Consider the following 17,096-nt stretch of genomic DNA (forward strand, 5'->3'; position numbering starts at 1 on the left):
CGAGGCTCGAATTAGATGGGAGGGCATGGGGACTGCCGGGTGGGCTCTTTATCTCATGTGCATATCGGTCGGGGGGCGCTGCAATACCCACAAGGCGATACATTTGGGAGATCAAAGTCTGTATTAGACAGGCAGATCAGCAAGCGATTGTCGGGATGGAAGTGTACCCTCCCGGCAATCGCTAGCTAGCTATTACATGCAGTGATCTGCTCCGCAGCGATCTCTATGGCAGCACTCATCCCTATACTGTCAAGTGGTTTGCCGGAATTCGATCGCTATTAGAAACCATGATCTACCACTGGCAAGCGCTGATTTTTAATTGCCCGATGAACAAGCATTTGCTCGTTCATCAGGCAATTGGCGGCAGTATTACACTGCCAGATGATCACTAACGAGTGTTCATACGAATGCTCGTTAGCGATTATTGGCCGAAATATTGGCCAGTGTAATACAGGCGTGTCACCTTTTAGCTATATCAATGTCAACGATGCTCTCCAGTGTCATTTTAACCCTTTGAAGCTCACATATCTAGAAGACTTCTCTCTTCCATTTATGTGGGTGAGCAGCAGCTTGTCCTATATGAGCAACACGCACCTGCCCCCCCCAGGAGCGCACTGCAGTCGCTTTCTCTCATCTATAGAAAATAGTCCATCACACACAGCCCCAGTGCTTCTACTGATAAATAGCACCATGACAGGTAATGCACTCTCCTTCTCCACTGTCTAAAGAGAGGTAAAGCTAGATATTAGATATTTCTATGAATTTAGAAGTAGAGATGGATGAAAGGTGTCTGGCCTGCTTCATCTGCTTTTCTACCAACATTATACACTGCCCGTTTCCAGGGGTTATGGCCACCGATGCAGCGCAGATACGAAGCCACTGGGACGTGAGCTGCTGCGCATGCGTGCCTATGCACGGTCCCAGCCAGCACCTTTTACTACAGTGAACAAGCACGACCACCACTGCTGGATTTCAGGGTGGTCGTAACCCCTGGAAATGAGCAGTGTATAATGTGATGGAAAAATGAATCAAGCCTGCAAAGAAACCAATATGGAGAATCACAATACATTAGGAAGTGCCTGGTATTAACGTTCGTAAATGCCATTTGATATCTGCCCTTTCGGGCTCACCCCCAGTGTGGCTGGACATGCGGAGGGAATCAGTTACCTGGTCCCCGCAGCTGATGCAAATCCCTGCATCAACATCCGGTATGACGCAGCCAATGACTGGCCGCACTAGTGACGTGACCCAGTGACATGACGCATGGCGACACGTTTTCCACATCAAACTGGATGCTGACACGAGACCAGAGATCTGTAACGGTGGTGGGGGAAGGAGCCAGAACCCAGAGGCGAGGAATAGGATCAGTTAAGAATGATTCCCAAGTCGAGCCATGGTGGGGGGTCTGCCTGAAAGAGGCCACCCAGAGGAGACAACCCCTCTAATATATTTATATTGCAATAATACTTCACTATAAATACCCTATTCATTGCATAGCAATACTATTTGTGGGACAATCCCTTTAAACAGATACATCATGAGCTTTCCAATCGCTTTTCATGATGGATTCATTAAGTGGATATCCTTATAGCTTATGGGTGACAGATGCTGGTGTTACATTCTTCACCTGTAGGTTGTATCCGTCATGAAAAGCTCCCTTTATATACACGTTAAGCAGATGCTGTACTCCCCACTCACCTCTCTAGGGGTTTATATACTGGCAGATTTAGTGATCATGATATTTCCTATCAATATTTCTGTGTACCTGATGTATGACCGTCCAATAACCCAGAATACTTCATAACCCAGCGCCTTGCATGTTCCTTTAAAACCTGTAGATCAGGCATCCTCAAACTGCGGCCCTCCAGCTGCTGCTAAACTACAACTCCCAGCATGCCAGAACACGCTTTAGGTATCAGCCTACAGCAGGGCATTGTGGGAGTTGTAGTTTTACAACAGCTGGAGGGCCGCAGTTTGAGGATGCCTGCTGTAGATCCTACTAGTCCTATTACCCTGTAAGACTGATACATACTGACGGACCAAAGAACAAGCAGAGACAACATCTGTATTCCTCTTACTTTATAGCATCTCCCATCAGTGAAGTTTCACACAAACTGACCCGTGTAAACCCATCACAACGCGCTGGAGCCGATCGGCCATTTACTGGATACTGCAAATCGGACTAGTTATAAATGACAAAAATCTAGAACGGTCTGTACAAACCTGAAGCGCTCGCTGCCAGCGCCTCACTAGTGCACTCTCCTCAGATATCACTAAGAAAATCACCGTGTTTTACATTGTAGTAAGACTGGGGTGTAGGATTCTGGGGCCCCCAAATTTAAGAATGTCCCCTCCTTAACTGTATGCCTGTAATGATATTTTAGGCACACGGGACTTCATCAAAAAGGGAAAGAGATTCTAAAATCATTAAAGGGGTTGTCTGCTTTCAAACCCACCCGTTTTATTGTTTTAGGATCCTCATTTATTAGCAAAAATCAAGAGCAACTATGAAGAGCATCCCAGCACCTCCATGCACTACATGGGCAGTCTATTCTTTTAAAGGGGTCTTCCACCTTTTAGATAATGACAGGTGGGGGTCCGACCCCTGGCACCCTTACACATTAGGTGTTTTCAGCAGTTAGCGCTGGACATAAAATAGTGCTCAGAGCTAGAATCAAAAGGAGGTCGTGCCAGCATACTGCATTTCAGCACGCATTTACCCAAATGCTGCGGTACCCCAGCACGGCCATTACACAGAGTCTACTGATATGTTTCTGGCACCTGTCGCTACCACAAACAGCTGATTGGGGAGGGTACAAGACCCCACTGATCTGATATTGATGACCTATCCTGAGGGCAGGTCGTCGAAATCTAAAAGGTGGACCTCTTTAATATGAGCTGTGTAATGCTTTATTTCCCCTGCGGGTGTGCTGCAGAAGGACTCAACACCTAATATTCCCATTTGGGACATTGATGGCATATCACTAGGATATCAGTGTCAGATAGGTGGGACCTGTACCTCGCTCTACAACAGGAGATAGGCTTGCTCTCTGTTCACCGTTTGGGGAGTTCAAAAAACAGCTGAGCGTGTGCTTGGCTATTTTTGTAACTTCTATAGCGGATTAACAGTGGGTGCAGCTGCTCTGTCAGTTCTGGAGATAGGAGCGGGTCCCACCTTTAAGATCTGCTCCTATCTGATATTGATAGCATATCCTAACGATATGGCATCAGTGTCCCAGATGGGCCACCCCCTTTAACCTGCAGACTATGATTACTGGGGTTTGCAGAATGGACATATCCTGTGATCAGCTTATCTGTAAATAAAAAAAGGCAGAGAACCCCTTTAAGGACTACGTTATCTGGCTATGGAACAACGCTGCAATATGTAAGGCCGAATACAACATGAGATTATCAAAGAGAGAGGAGATGGCTGGAACAATGGCTGCAACAATGGCTACAGTGATTTTGGGCATGAAGTGGCACAAGCATGAGTGTAGCAGAGCAGCCATAGAAATTAAAGGGATCAAAGAGCAATTCGCATGTTTGCAGCAACCCCAGAATTGTGAAAAACCCAGCAGTGTCAGATATTTGACAATTCAGGGGTCACAGAAAACGTGTGAGTTGTGCTGCAACCCCATTCATTTCTATGGTTGTCCTGCCTACTGCAATGTCACACCCAAAAAAACACTGAACTCAAAGAAAAGTGGGCATACCCTATAACCTACCTGCAATTCTGTGTGAAGATACCCAAGTATAGGGACAGAGAAATTTGACCCATTTAATTTGAAATGCGTATTAAAATCAATGGAGGCCAAGGTGAGGATGGCTATAACCGTTTCAATGTCACATGTTGCCACGTTGGAGCCTTCCAGCCACCAAAATTGGGATATGCCGTCTAATATGCCTTTAATTAGGCAAAACCCCCTCACACTTCAGTGACATTATACCTTAGTAATTATATAACAGCAGAGGTCACAATGCGCGTCACGACCTGGAACTGCCAATTTACCAAGTTAGTGGTGACCATAACGTTCTGGGGTGCTGCTCACACAGAGTAAAAAAACGTTTTTGGATCTGATCGATGGTGAGAAGCCCAGGACCGTCCATACTAATGTTCTCAAGTATCGTCTCATTGTGCTGTTGACTGCTGTTGAACGGCTTTGGTCATCCTCTCGTACCAGGGCTTGATCTTGGTGTTTGCCATCATATCATCAAATGACTGCAGACCTTCCATGACTCTCAGGATCCCATAAACAGCCTGCGGAGGAGTGAAATTCCCCATGATTTAGTGCATTGTGTAGTACTATAGGGAGCAGATCTTCAGAGAAAATGGTCTTACCAGATCCGCCAGGTTTGGTTGTGGGCCACCAAGGAACTTCCTGTGCTTCCCCACCGCGGCCACCCAGGTATTAGCGGCCTTGTACAGATCCTGACGGACATCATCTTGTAAGTTGTGCCTGTAAGGATTTCACAGAAAAAAGTCATTCAAGGCATCCTGCATTGAAATCCTACTACTGATGTAAGGCCCCCTTCTCTAATAAAGGGCGCAGAACACGAGTTCTCTGTGTGACATAGAGCAGAATATATATGCAGAAGGTATAGTCATGTATAAAGTTAGGGTGGCTAACTGCAGTCTGTCCACTCTGGAGGGCTTCCAGGTCCCAGGTTTGCACGTCAAGTAAGTAATGGGTGGGCTCAAAGTGAATAAGATGTCATAGTGTATTAAAGGGGCTGTCCCAGAATGATAACTTATCACCTGTCCCATGCCCCCCGCTTGAATGAAGCATTGGTCAAACATGCACACTGTCACTGCTCCATTTAAGTCCTAGGGGACTTAAACATGTGATCATCTGATCGCTTCTCCCATAGACTGCAATGAATTACCATTGCAGTGTATGGGAGATTAGCCATGTTCTCACAGAGCCTTGCCACATAGGAACTATTGCTGTGGTAGCCTCAGATCCTTCCTGAGGCTAACACAGCAAATGAACAGCTCCTCCGATTTTCGTGTGGGGGAACCATTCAGGCCCCGGAAGCGTTGCACTCATGGGGAGAAGCCTCTCTGATACCATGGTCAGAATTGCGCACAGCATCTGAGGGGTCAAATGTTGATCTAGAGCAGACACCATCTTTAAAGACAGGACTTCCGGGGCGGTCCGGAAAGAGGAGAAGGGCATTTCTGACTGACGGACGGATAAGTGTGTTGAATAATTAGCACGTACCTGCTTTTCAGTCTCTTCCCAATGAAAAACATGGCTGTTGCTCCCACGTACTTTGCGAAGATGCCTTCCACGAAGCCAAAGTTCCCCTCACGAACAATGTAGTCAAATGAGGCCAGTGCCTCTCCAGGGGTGCGGTAAACATTAGGAGAGATGAGGTGGACCAGCCAGTTATCTACCCACTGACGCCACTTCATTTCCTCCCTACGGAGAAGGAAGTAATGATTAAAGGGGTTGTCAGTTATTTTTTTGTTCTTTGTATGTTTCTAACTAATCAAATGTAAAGGCTTTACCATGCACTTGCTGCATCTACAGTTGCTGCTTTCTCAGATTTCACTGAGGGTCACATGACCTGTGATGACAGCTTCTCTCCCTGCTCTGATGATGTTTGATAGAGTCTGTACACGAGACGTCACTGAGCTGGCCACGCCTCCCTGCACTGCCGAGACGTCACTGAGCTGGCCACGCCTCCCTACACTGCCGTCTGCTCTCTCCCTGGATTCTTCAGAAAAAAACTTTAACCCCTTCAGCAGCACAGACTCAGGGCTGAAGGCTTTACCGAGTAGCTGCAGGCAGTGAGGAGACAAATGCTGGGCACAGGAGCTGACAGAGTAAAGGACTTCTGCAGAGCATTGCACAAGAACAGGTAGGGGGAAGATCCTGTGTGTATCAGCAGTGTCATTGTACAGCTGGGACTTGTAGTCCTACATATACAACAGGCTGCAGAGTCTCCCAGTAGGCAGACATGTCACTCAGGGCAGCTCTTGTATTCACTCCCTTTGCAGAGCAGGGAGAGGGGCATAGATAGTTGTTATTGCAGGTAAACAAAGGGCCCGAAGAGATCCAGGGAAATTAGGAAATATATTTATTTTTTTGCCCAAAACTTGCTTAGCTTAGTAATATATTGCTGCCTATCAGATTTACAGTGCTATATATTTTTTTTCATAACTCGGACAACCCCTTTAACTCACATACGAGTCCAGACCATGCGCCACACGAATACCCCTGAGAGTGGCCACAGTGGGTATATAGAGATTGTGGCCACCGGCAGAACACGGTACAGTCTTTCCCAAGTTGTATTTGAGGTGTGCAGGGCTTGCATGCTGCTGTGCAATTTGGCTCCTGAACGTTTCCAATATGGCAGTAGGCCGGTCAACCGTTTTATGGAGCATGCATGCATGCTGCTCCCTCCAGTCTCCATCATTGCGCTTCCATCAGACAGGTAACACCCCCACAACCCCAGCAAGAAAGTTTAGCAAATCCTAAAACTCACTTCTGCAATTCCTTGGACTCGTACAGCCGCTGTGTCTCCTCTTCGTTTAGCATCAGCCAGTATCTGTTCTGGTACTCTGTTACCTCCTTCCCTTTCTCATTCGTCACCTTGATAGCCGGATAGTACGACACAATCTCCTCCAGGCTTTTCCTTCATGAAGATAAAAATACTGTCAAGTGAAAACAAAAAAAAACCCTATGAAAAAATATAATATTGAAATAAGGATGTATTCCCATCTGCAGTGTGCGGCAGAGGCATAAGTTGTGAAGATTTCCCAACTGATGCCTCCCACGTATATGTGTAAGGGTGTAGGCCAGGGATCAGCAACCTCCAGCACTCCAACTGTTGTGACACTACAACTCCCAGCATGCTCCAGTCACTTCTATGGGAGTTCTGAGAACAGCTAAGCAAGTGTGCATGTTGGGAATCGCAGTTTGACAACAGCGGGGCCGCTAGAGATTGCTGATCCCTGGTGAAGGCATAAAACAAAAATGGATGGGACCCTACGGGTATACATGTAAAAGACACTGCACAGTGTGACTGTACCCCAACGTGCCGGAGACGGAAAATATAATTCTCTCTGTTCTTACCTGGATATAAGGAAAGTTTTGATGGCGCTGATGATCACTGAGGAGTCGTTTAATTGCTGACGGAAATACAAATGAATAAGTAAGAAGCGCTGTCATCAGTAGAAACCAGCCATGCTTTTCTAATCCTGGACATTCACGCCTGACAAAGTCATTCAGGTTTTTTTTGCTTTTTTTTTGGGGGGGGGAAGCTTCAGTACATGTTTTTAAAAACTAAGCCCCTACCTTCAGTGCCCACTGACAGTATATGACATGGTTGCAAGAGGGACAGCCTTCCTATGCAATAAATGGGTGTCCTGTCGACTGCACAAAGCATGACAAGGGGGGCATGTATGGAGCAGAGCAATGCCTACATGCAGCAACGCTCAGCTCAGAGGGTGATGGAGGCATAGAGGTCATATTTTTTTTTAAACATGTAATGGGAAATCTCTTAGGCTGAATTCACACTGTCCATTTTGCAGCTTGCTCTAGGAAAGCTCCCGCCACGTGTCCAGTGGATCCATAGGCTCCCAATTTCCCTATGGAGGCTAAAAGAGTGTCCATTGGGTTGGTATACCGTGTTATCAGCTGTATGGAAGGTACAGAGGCATCATTCCAATAGGCTATAAAAAATGTAAAAAAATAAAAAAAATCAGAGGCTTTAGGTTTTTCCAATGTATACCTCTGAGGTATACTCCAATATCAGTATGAACAGAACCTTAAAGAAAGAAAAAATTCCAGAAAACCCATATAGGGGAAAGCCACAGAAGGTGGCTTTTCCACAGTGATTCAGATGAAAAATCTGCACGAGTTACATGTGGATTTATTAAGTATTTTGCAGGTTTTATCTTATGCACAGCAAAGAGTTAAATCTGTAGCATAAATTGACATGCTGCACATTTAAAATCCGCACCGCAGCTCTATTTCTGCTGCAGATTTTTCCCACTTCGTGGCAAAAAATCTGCAGCATATCTGCCACTTGAGTACACCCCCCTAAAAAGGGGTCATCCAGGACTTTACCATAAGAGCCCATATGAAATTGATCATGGTGAAATTTCAGCCTCAGGATGAAAAACATCTGTTTTTCCATTCACTGACAGCTAACAGGGATCTTGTGTGGGAATAGAAACAAAGGGGGTCATTTAAGATCAGAAATATGCCTATAATAGGCTAGCTTCACACTAGCGGCAAGGAACTCCGGAATAAAACTATGACAGTTTTATTCCGGCCTCCTCTCGGCATGTTTGCCGTGCTGCCGCCGGAACTCCGGCCCGCCCCCATTATAGTCAATGGGACCGGAGTGGTAGTCCGGGGGCACGCGTGGACTAGCGGCAGCACGACAGCACAGCAGCAGCACGACAGGCTGTTCACCCGCTGGAACAGCCTGCCGGAGTTCCTTGCCGCTAGTGTGAAAGTACCCTTAGGCGTATTTCTGGCGCAGATTTCGGCACTAAGGTTATTTGCGCCGCAAGCTGACACTTTTCCCCACTAACACTAGGTCTAAAAAAAATGGGTGTGGTGTGGGCAGGGCCTGTCATTTTCTACGCCTTTTAGGCGTACAAATTGTCTAAATTTAAGCGAGCTGGCTTACATTTAGTCCAACCACGTGGATCCGCCAAAGTTATGTTGAGGCCGGCGCTTCCACCGCCAGCTAAAGGGCTTATTAAAACCAGCGTCTAAAACGTCAGCCTGAATAAATGACCCTCAAAGTATCTTAGAATGTTTTCATGCACGTGACCGTATTTTCAGTCAACGTCCCATCGGCGCTTTCTGTGGATTGCACGTGGACCCATTCATTTCTATGGGGCCGCAAAATCTGCAGACAGCACACAGATGTCATCCATGTGGCTGTAAGTCCATCCCGCAAAAAAAATTAAAATTAAAAATAATATAGAATGTCCTGTTCTAGTCTATTTTGCAAACAAGAATATGCATTTTTACAATAGGGCGGGACAGGAAAATGCGGGATGCAAACGGACGGTATCCACAAAACAGATCCGGTCAGGTCCATGAGGCCAAAATAGAATAAACTGCATTTCCAATAAGGGGAGATAACTAGTGTTGAGCGAACTTGTGTTTTAAGTTCGGCGTCTAAAGTTCGGGTTATCGAAGAATCGCGTTATGGATTCCGCCACCACGGACCATAACGGAATTTCGAATCCATAACGCGATTCTTCGATAACCCGAACCCAAACTTTAGACGCCAAACCTAAAACACAAGTTCGCTCAACACTAGAGATAACTTTTAAGGGCAGAAGTCATAATCACCAAAGTTGCAGTCAAATAGCACTTTAAAAAAAAAGGGGGCATGACTGCAATGTGTGAACACAGCCCTAAAGTACAGCCACATCTCTACTTACCAAGGAGGAACCAGCATCCGCTAGGAGAATGGGGACTTTTCTGTAGCTGGAGAATTTAAGCTCTTTCCGCAGGACGGGATTCACCTCCACAATCTCGTAGGGCAGTTGGTGATAATCCAAAAAGGCGCGAACCTTACTGCAGAAGGGGCAAGTCTTGTACTGGTAGAGGGTAAGGTGGAGACCTCCTTCTGAGACCTGATGGAAGACAGGACAAGGAATAGAACTCAGAGGTAATGACACTATCGCCAAACCTACAATAACCCCCCTAACTATAGCCATAAAGAGGGGGGGGGGGCACAATCTATCAAAATGAACGCAAAGGAAGGGTCCATTTTGAAAAGGAAAGAACAGAGGTTGCTATAGGAAATGGATCCACTTTCTTCTCCTCCAGGTCAGGGATCAGCAACCTCCAGCTGTGGTCAGACTACGACTCCCAGCATGCACACTTGCTTGGCTGTTCTTTCAGCTGTCATAGGAGTGAAAGGAGCATGCTGGGAGTTGGAGTTGGACAGCAGCTGCAGTGCCGGAGGTTGCTGACCCCTGTACAGTACAAGCATACAGCAGGCTGTGGGCACCATATTATAGTACGGCCCACATGATGGGTCACTATAGCCTAAGGCTCTGTTCACACTGGTGTTCTGTTCTGTCAAGACCCTGCTGTCGGGGCATGATGAGAGTTGTAGTTTTGCAGCACCTGGAGAGCCACGGGTTGGGAAACACGGCTATAAACCAATGTGTGACATACTGATAGAAAGGCAGGATAATACTGTAAGTTCCCCCGGAGGCCATGATGAATTATCAGTACGCTGAGCCGCCATCTGCAAACCCTAAGTTTTCGTTATTACAATCGCTAAAAATGCAATTCCCTAATATTACTAAGGAAACCTGCAAAATATGTTCTACAAAGGGCTGATATCGTACCTTCCCCTCTTCCCTTGCTCTCTGCTCCCCCAGGGAATATTTTAGGGTCTGCACCACCCCAAGTGCACCCCCAAAAGCGAACACCAGACCCCACATCCTCCTGCCCCCTCTCCCTGCCTCCTGCCACCTCCAACCAGTGCTGTACCCACGCCAGCTGCCTCGAAGATAACAAACCCAGCTCTGCTGTGCTGTCAAGGACAGACTTCCATCCTTCCCTTGGTTCACTGAGTAAGGAAGTAGACTAAAATTCCTGACTGTGGCTCCACTGGAGGCTCCGGGGCCCCTAACTACCGCCCCAGCCGCTGGGAGCCGAAGCCCACCCAGACCAGCCCTCAACTGCCCCGCCAGTCGCCATGTCATAGAGCCTAACTCATGAACCCTGTGCGCCGCCATCTTCCCTGTTACCTAACCCCGCCCACTTCTTGTCAGTGTCCGCGACAAACAGGTAGGGCAACCAATCAGAACGCAGACAGCCGTGTTATTCAACCCCGCCCCCGCCTGCGTAGTATTCACACAGAGAACCAATCAGAACGCTGACAGTGCTGGTTACGTCACAGCCGTCAGAAGTATATGTAACGAAGTGGTCACATGACTACCGGTCACATGACGAGGTGAGAACATGTCAGGACCTAACGGGGACCCGCAAATCCCTCTTGGCGAGGTGTCCGGGGAGGAAGGTGTGTATGGCTTTAATTATTAACCCCTCATTGTCTGGCTTTGATGCGGCTACATGCACACGAACGTGGTTCGGCTCCGCATCTGCGGCTCGGGTGCGGAACCAGTCACTTCAATGGGGGCCACAAAAGATGCGGACAGCACTCCGTTCCGTCGCCCCGCAAAAAAATAGAGCATTTCCTATTCTTGTCAGTTTTGCAGACAAGGATAGGCATTGTTACAATAGATCCGCAAAAAAAAAAAAGGATGCCATACGGACGTCACCCGTTTTTTTACATTCGTGTGCATGCCGTGAACAAGGTCTAGGTTAGACCGAAACGTTGACCAGTGGCTAAATACAATTAAAATAAGAAGTTTATGCAACAGAACTATAGCGTGCCGTGGTTTTTGGAATATATTGGAATCCAGTTTACCACCGAGCACCGCTTTCATCCTAGAGGAGTGCCGTTCAGTTCTCTCTCAATCTGGTACTGGTTTCTGGTAGACTAGGGCTGAGCTGCACTACCAGACACCACCAGTGGACAGGAGAGGCGCTGCTTCTGAAAAAAAAGACCCTTTTTTTTGTAACCTAATTAACTTCCTAACCTTTGGCTTTTTCACATGGTATAAAACTACAACGCCCAGCATGTCCTGTCAGCCTGCGGAGCTGAAAATGGTGCCCCTTCACTCTTATCCCCAGCCTTGTGGCTCTTAGGATGGGGCAAAACTACAACGCCCAGCATGGGCATGCTGGGCGTTGTAGTTTTGCCCCGTCCGAAGAGCCACTGGCTGGAGGTGACACAAGGACGTGATCCACCGTCGTCTGCTCTCGGTATTTCTGGCTCGGTCAGGTACTGTTTACCTATAAACATCCCTCCTGTGATACGGCAGAATTTTCTGGTTCCATGCCGCCATCGGTGACTCAAACCGAGCGCCGTCACCGTAGGACGACCATATGCAAATGCGCTGTGCACTGACTACAACTGGATCACGTGGTGCTGGGCGCAGGGAAGCAAGGATCTGACCTGCAAAATCCTAAATCCATGTTCACATTGAGATTTTTTTTTTTTGTGCGCTGAAAAAAAAAAGTTTGTTTTGATCCTGCCCAGTTGGGTACGTTCACATGACGGATTTTTGGCACGGGTTGCAGCGCAGATTCTGCACGGAAAACATCACCAAATCCGTCTGCAACCGTTTTCAATGGGAGGCCGTGCCGCAATACACGTGGCCGAGGATTTCCAGATGTGTTCTTGGCACCGACGGCTCGGAGTCTGCTCGCGGCTCTGCTCTAGTCATTGGTAGGTTCGCACTGAGTTTCTTGAGAGCTGGGGGGGGGGGACACTGATGCAAAATCCGCTGCAAGCATTTATTTTATTTTTTATGCGGTTTTTCCAGGCTTTTTCATTCTGTCCATTTTCCACATCAAGAATGAACAGGTCGCTCTTTTTTTTATTTTATTCTTTTTCTCTCCACAGTAAAAAGCTCAATACGAAATCAGATCTAGATTCTCTATTGAAATCAATGGGGAAGGTCTGCATTTGTTTTTGGTGCGGAATACATACATACAAAAAAAACAAAAAACGTGTGAACAAACCCCAAGGCCTCATGCCCACAACTGTATTTTTTGCGGATCACACGTGGACCCATTCATTTCCATGGGACCACAAAAAGTGTGGACGGCACAGGGATATCATCTATGTGCTGTCCGCACCCGTTCAGAAAATTTTAGAACATGTCTTATTCTTGTCCGTTTTGCAGACACGAATAGCCAGCTCTACAACAGGGTCTGAGAAACATGCGGGTAACTCCAGGAAAAATTGACTTATTTGGCTTAGGCCTCATGCACACAACCGTTGTTTTATTCCGTGTCCGTTGTTCCGTTTTTCGTGATTTTCTGCTGACCCATTGACTTTTTCAATGGGTCAGTTGAAAACTCGGCTAATGCACCGTTTGTCATCCGCGTCCGTGATCCGTGGTTCCAGTCCGTCCAAAAAATATAACCTGTCCTATTATTTTCGCGGAAAACGGTTCGCGGACCCATTCAAGTCAATGGGACCGCTAAAAAACACGGAGGCACACAAGATCATCATCCACATCCGCACGTCCGTTTTTTTCCTATCATTTGCATGGCAAACCTGTCTTCGATTTTTTTTTTTTTACTTTCCTTCATATCTGGTGATCCTCCAAAAATAAAGGAAGACGCACGGAAACGGATCACGCAACAACGGAACCCCATTTTGTGGAACGGAACACAACAACGGTCGTGTGCATGAGGCCTAAAGTAGACCTGTCACCTCTCGACATCAGGAGTATAGTTTAAAGAGAACCTCTCACTTCTCCTGTCTGTTTGCATTCCCCCAATCATTCTGTGGCAGAATATCATAGAACTCTGTTGTGTCTAGGGCTGCAGTAAACGAATATTTTAGTAATCGAGTATTCTATCGATTATATTTCCCGATTCATCGAGTAATCTAATAAGAAAAACCTTCTTAAAATAACGTACGTAATTACGTTTTTCTTTATAAAAACATTTTTATTTCTTCCAGTGGTGGTATGGTATAGCAAATAATTGCACACACGACATAAGGTTTCTTTCACAGCTGCAATATACATTCAGAATGTGCCATATCGGGTATAACTGGATTCTGCCGGCTGCTGCAGCAATTGACTGTAATGGTGTTACAGGGATCTCAAACTGCGGCCCTCCAGCTGTTGCAAAACTACAACTCCCACAATGCCCGGACAGCCTACAGGTATCAGCCTACAGCAGGGCATTGTGGGAGTTGTAGTTTTGCAACAGCTGGAGGGCCGCAGTTTGAGATGCCTGGAAGGGTCTCGCCTTGTTACAGCATTCAAGCTAAGTTTGCACGATATCCAGCATGAACGCCAGAACATGGCCAGATGGCTTTGGACCACATTATAGTCAATAAGATTATGAGAGCAGAGCATATAGCTGGTTGTATCCGGCTATACCCATTACGGTATACTCCAGCAGGCTCGGGTTATGTTGCGATTTGTGAACTCCGTCGGTCTATTGCGGTGGAGGATCAGACTGCTGGAGTACACCGGCTCCATCTGTCAAGCTAGATAGATGCCCATTGACTGTAATGGGGATCAGGACAAAAAATGCTGCACAGAGTAATGAAGTGAGTCAGAGTCGCATAGCATTTTTTCGCCAGACTCCAGCCAGTCGCCAGCTGATCAGAGTCGACTGACCTTGGCATTAGGCATGTATAAAGTTATTGGTTTGGAGGGGTTAATGGAAGCACCTTGGAGGTGCCTTCATTAACCCCTCTCTAAACCAATAACTTTATACATGCCAAGGTGGTGCCTCCATTAACCACTCTCCATCTGCCTTTCAATATCAATTTACAGTGAGTGCCCCCAATTCCCCCCTGGCGTGCCTCTGGTGCTGTTAACTTAAATTACCTAATGGCACTGGCCCTAGTGAGGAGGGCGCAGCCGCAGACACATGGAGTCCGAGACCGTCTTCATCCCAGCATGCACTGGGCCCTTACGTCACACACCTCGTTAGCCAGCGTGCTGACGATGTATGTGCGCAACTGCGCATTACGCAAAGTCCTGCCTGCAGGGCGCTGCCATCTCTCTGGACTCCGGAGGACACGGAGCGGTAAGCGAGACGCTTCATTTCACTCCCGCTCCGTGATCATGTGATGTAAACGATTACTCGATGCAGGGAAACTGCATCGAGGATATTTTTGACTCGATTTAATCGAAGAATCGTTTCAGCCCTGTTGTGTCATTCCTCTATTATTCCTACTTAAAGTTTATTCAGAAAGGTCCAGTTGGCGGTGTGTGTCCCTACACATTCTGTTAATTCATAAACTTCTAGTAGGAATAACACAACAGTCATAATAGATATTCCAGAATTATTACATGGCAAGTTACTAACAGGAGAGGTGACGGGTCCTTTTTAAGCCACACCCATGATGTCAGTTGAGGTGATAGGTCCCCCTTTAAAACGTCACGCCAAAATTGCACCCATTTCTGGGTAAGTCAATTTTGCATGGCGTGATCCACTTTGTCACATGCCCAACCAAAGAGATTCCCTGTGTCATGCTCCACCCCCTGAGGCCCTGTCCATGTCGGATGTGCTCCTTTAAATGCGTCCTCCGATTTTCTATTTCAGACTATGCAGCCTTGGACTTCATGTTGGATCAGATCAATTTCTGCTTGGATCACTTAGAGGAGAAAAACGATCTCTTGCACGCTCAGCTCCAGGATCTTCTAGAATCCAACCGGCAGGCCCGGCGTGACTTCCAGGAACAGCTAAGCCGGAGTGGAGCGGACAACGCGCCGCAGCTGGGGGAGGGGGTATAACCTCTATACATGTGTGGTCCAGAGCTCCTCCCGCAGACCACCATTTATTAACCACAACCCTAGCAAGAACATTACACAGCAGGAATCTTCATCCTCTGGCACTACAACTCCCAGCTGGAGTGCCCGAGGTTGCTGAGTCCTGTCATAGAACATGAGTAGAGCTTCTTCTATGGGGGAGCACTACTGGTATTATGGGCCCCTGGGTCCTGCGAATAAATACCACGTCATCCTCCAATCATCTTCGACCACAGACATTGTATTTCTTAGCGCAGAGATTGACTTTTATTTATTTCAATGTTATTAAGTAAAACCCTTTGTTAAAGAGCCCCTCCAAAAACTTTTTTTTAGATTTTAGGGAGAGGCCCCCTTTAATACTGTTTTTACCTGTCAATGTCGTCCTTGACTTTATAAAGTGTTTCAGAACCCGTGGCCTCTCGCTTTATCCTGATTATTGGGGGGGCTTCAGTACAGTGATGTAATAACAGACCCTGTGGGCGGCTAAAGGTCAGCAGCTTCCAGCTGTTGTGAAACTACAACTCCCAGCATGCTGGAATTTGTAGTTTGAGTGTGGATGAGGCCGTCTCCTGGTTCTTACCCAACTGCCCTGATCACCATCTGAGAGGAAGAGATCGAGTACAAAGGACCCAGCTGTTATGAAACTACTACTCCTAGCATGCTCCATTCACTTCTATAAGAGTTTTGAGAACAGTGAAGTAGGCATGCATGCTGGGAGTTGTAGTTTGACCACAGATGGCGTGCTGGAGGTTGCTGATCCCTGACGCAGGATGTACTCACGGTGGGTTCTTAGCAGGCAGTTGGGAGAGGCTCCCACCTCGAAGGGAACCCCCATTTCGCCAAATCACCCTAAAATTGTCCAGGCTTCAAAAACAGCACCACCCCTGTCAATGGGTTGTCTCTAATATTGCATCTCAGCTCCACTGATGTGAAGCTGACCGAGCTGTAATACTGCATCCGACCTGTAGGCAACCGTGGCGCTGTTTTAAAGTAAAGCAGCCATGTTTATCTAAAATAAAGACGCCTGGACAGCAGCAGAAGTTAACATCACACTTTTAATTGTCTGAAATCTAAGTCGTAATATAATAAGAGTAATAAATCAGATGGCGGTGGGACCGGAACGTCCGAATTGTGCTTCCATCTTCGTGCTCTTTGTTCTTCTGACTGCTCAGATGACACTACTCTAGTCTACGACCTCCTAATGAGATGGTGGCGGACCAATGACACGTGACCGAGTCCATGGCGCATAATAGCCGCCGGTGCGAACACATAATCGTGCTAATCGTGAACTCTAGCAGGTAGATGTCCAGTTACGACATTGCGGTGGTCGATTGTACACTAGAGGGCGACGCGTACAACAGCTTGTCCCTGCCGCTCCAACAGGATGCCCTAAATGGCAGCCACTATTCTGCAGAAGGACTCGCAGGGGACGGTTACTCCACCTGCACTTTTGCAACCAATATTATTTCTCCAACATAAATAGTCACTGATTAAACGTATCCTACCGTACGGTGTCTACAGCTCCTATCGAGATCTATGCGTCTCTATGGTTACAGACTACAAAGTAACCCTGGGTGTAGTCTGATCCCGCCATCAAGTGTTTTTGCACTCCCTCTATCATCTATCAAATGTCTGGTCTGTAACCCTAGCGACATAAAAGTCTGCGTAGGGTCTGAATACACAGAACAGTAGAAGGTTGCTCAGTCATTTTACCTACTGTAATAAAGTGTGAAGGGAAGATATTTTA

At 46.9% G+C, this 17,096-nt stretch overlaps 2 protein-coding genes and 1 long non-coding RNA gene across 3 annotated transcripts; 1 reads left to right on the forward strand and 2 right to left on the reverse strand.

The window, feature by feature from the left end:
* Positions 1–2,396: 2,396 nt before the first annotated feature.
* PTGES2 (prostaglandin E synthase 2) lies at positions 2,397–10,750 on the reverse strand. The gene is made up of 7 exons (XM_040404822.1): positions 10,340–10,750; positions 9,419–9,613; positions 7,083–7,138; positions 6,493–6,642; positions 5,223–5,423; positions 4,340–4,457; positions 2,397–4,258 (listed from the first exon to the last, which is right to left on the reverse strand). The coding sequence occupies exons 1-7, from the start codon at positions 10,730–10,732 to the stop codon at positions 4,130–4,132; spliced, it is 1,242 nt and encodes a 413-aa protein (XP_040260756.1). The 5' UTR covers positions 10,733–10,750; the 3' UTR covers positions 2,397–4,129.
* Positions 10,751–10,921: 171 nt separating this feature from the next.
* BBLN (bublin coiled coil protein) lies at positions 10,922–15,570 on the forward strand. Its single transcript, XM_040404834.1, has 2 exons — positions 10,922–11,016; positions 15,144–15,570. Exons 1-2 carry the CDS (start codon positions 10,959–10,961, stop codon positions 15,332–15,334), a joined length of 249 nt encoding a protein of 82 aa, XP_040260768.1. The 5' UTR covers positions 10,922–10,958; the 3' UTR covers positions 15,335–15,570.
* On the reverse strand, positions 15,359–15,763 carry LOC120977077. The gene is made up of 2 exons (XR_005773817.1): positions 15,710–15,763; positions 15,359–15,671 (listed from the first exon to the last, which is right to left on the reverse strand). It is a non-coding gene; the product is annotated as an uncharacterized LOC120977077 (long non-coding RNA).
* Positions 15,764–17,096: the final 1,333 nt, after the last annotated feature.

The sequence above is a fragment of the Bufo bufo genome, chromosome 8 (genome assembly GCF_905171765.1).
Source record: "Bufo bufo chromosome 8, aBufBuf1.1, whole genome shotgun sequence".
Lineage (NCBI taxonomy): Eukaryota > Metazoa > Chordata > Amphibia > Anura > Bufonidae > Bufo > Bufo bufo.

Excerpts from the sequence above, each read along its gene's own strand:
- PTGES2 (XM_040404822.1), bottom strand. The coding sequence starts at position 10,732 with ATGGCGGCGCACAGGGTTCATGAGTTAGGCTCTATGACATGGCGACTG. Across the intron at positions 5,424-6,492 it reads GAGTCCAAGGAATTGCAGAA|GGAGGAAATGAAGTGGCGTC; the intron begins GTGAGTTTTAGG and ends CCTTCTCCGTAG. Across the intron at positions 4,259-4,339 it reads AACCAAACCTGGCGGATCTG|GCTGTTTATGGGATCCTGAG; the intron begins GTAAGACCATTT and ends ACTCCTCCGCAG.
- BBLN (XM_040404834.1), top strand. The coding sequence starts at position 10,959 with ATGTCAGGACCTAACGGGGACCCGCAAATCCCTCTTGGCGAGGTGTCC. Across the intron at positions 11,017-15,143 it reads CGAGGTGTCCGGGGAGGAAG|ACTATGCAGCCTTGGACTTC; the intron begins GTGTGTATGGCT and ends TTTCTATTTCAG.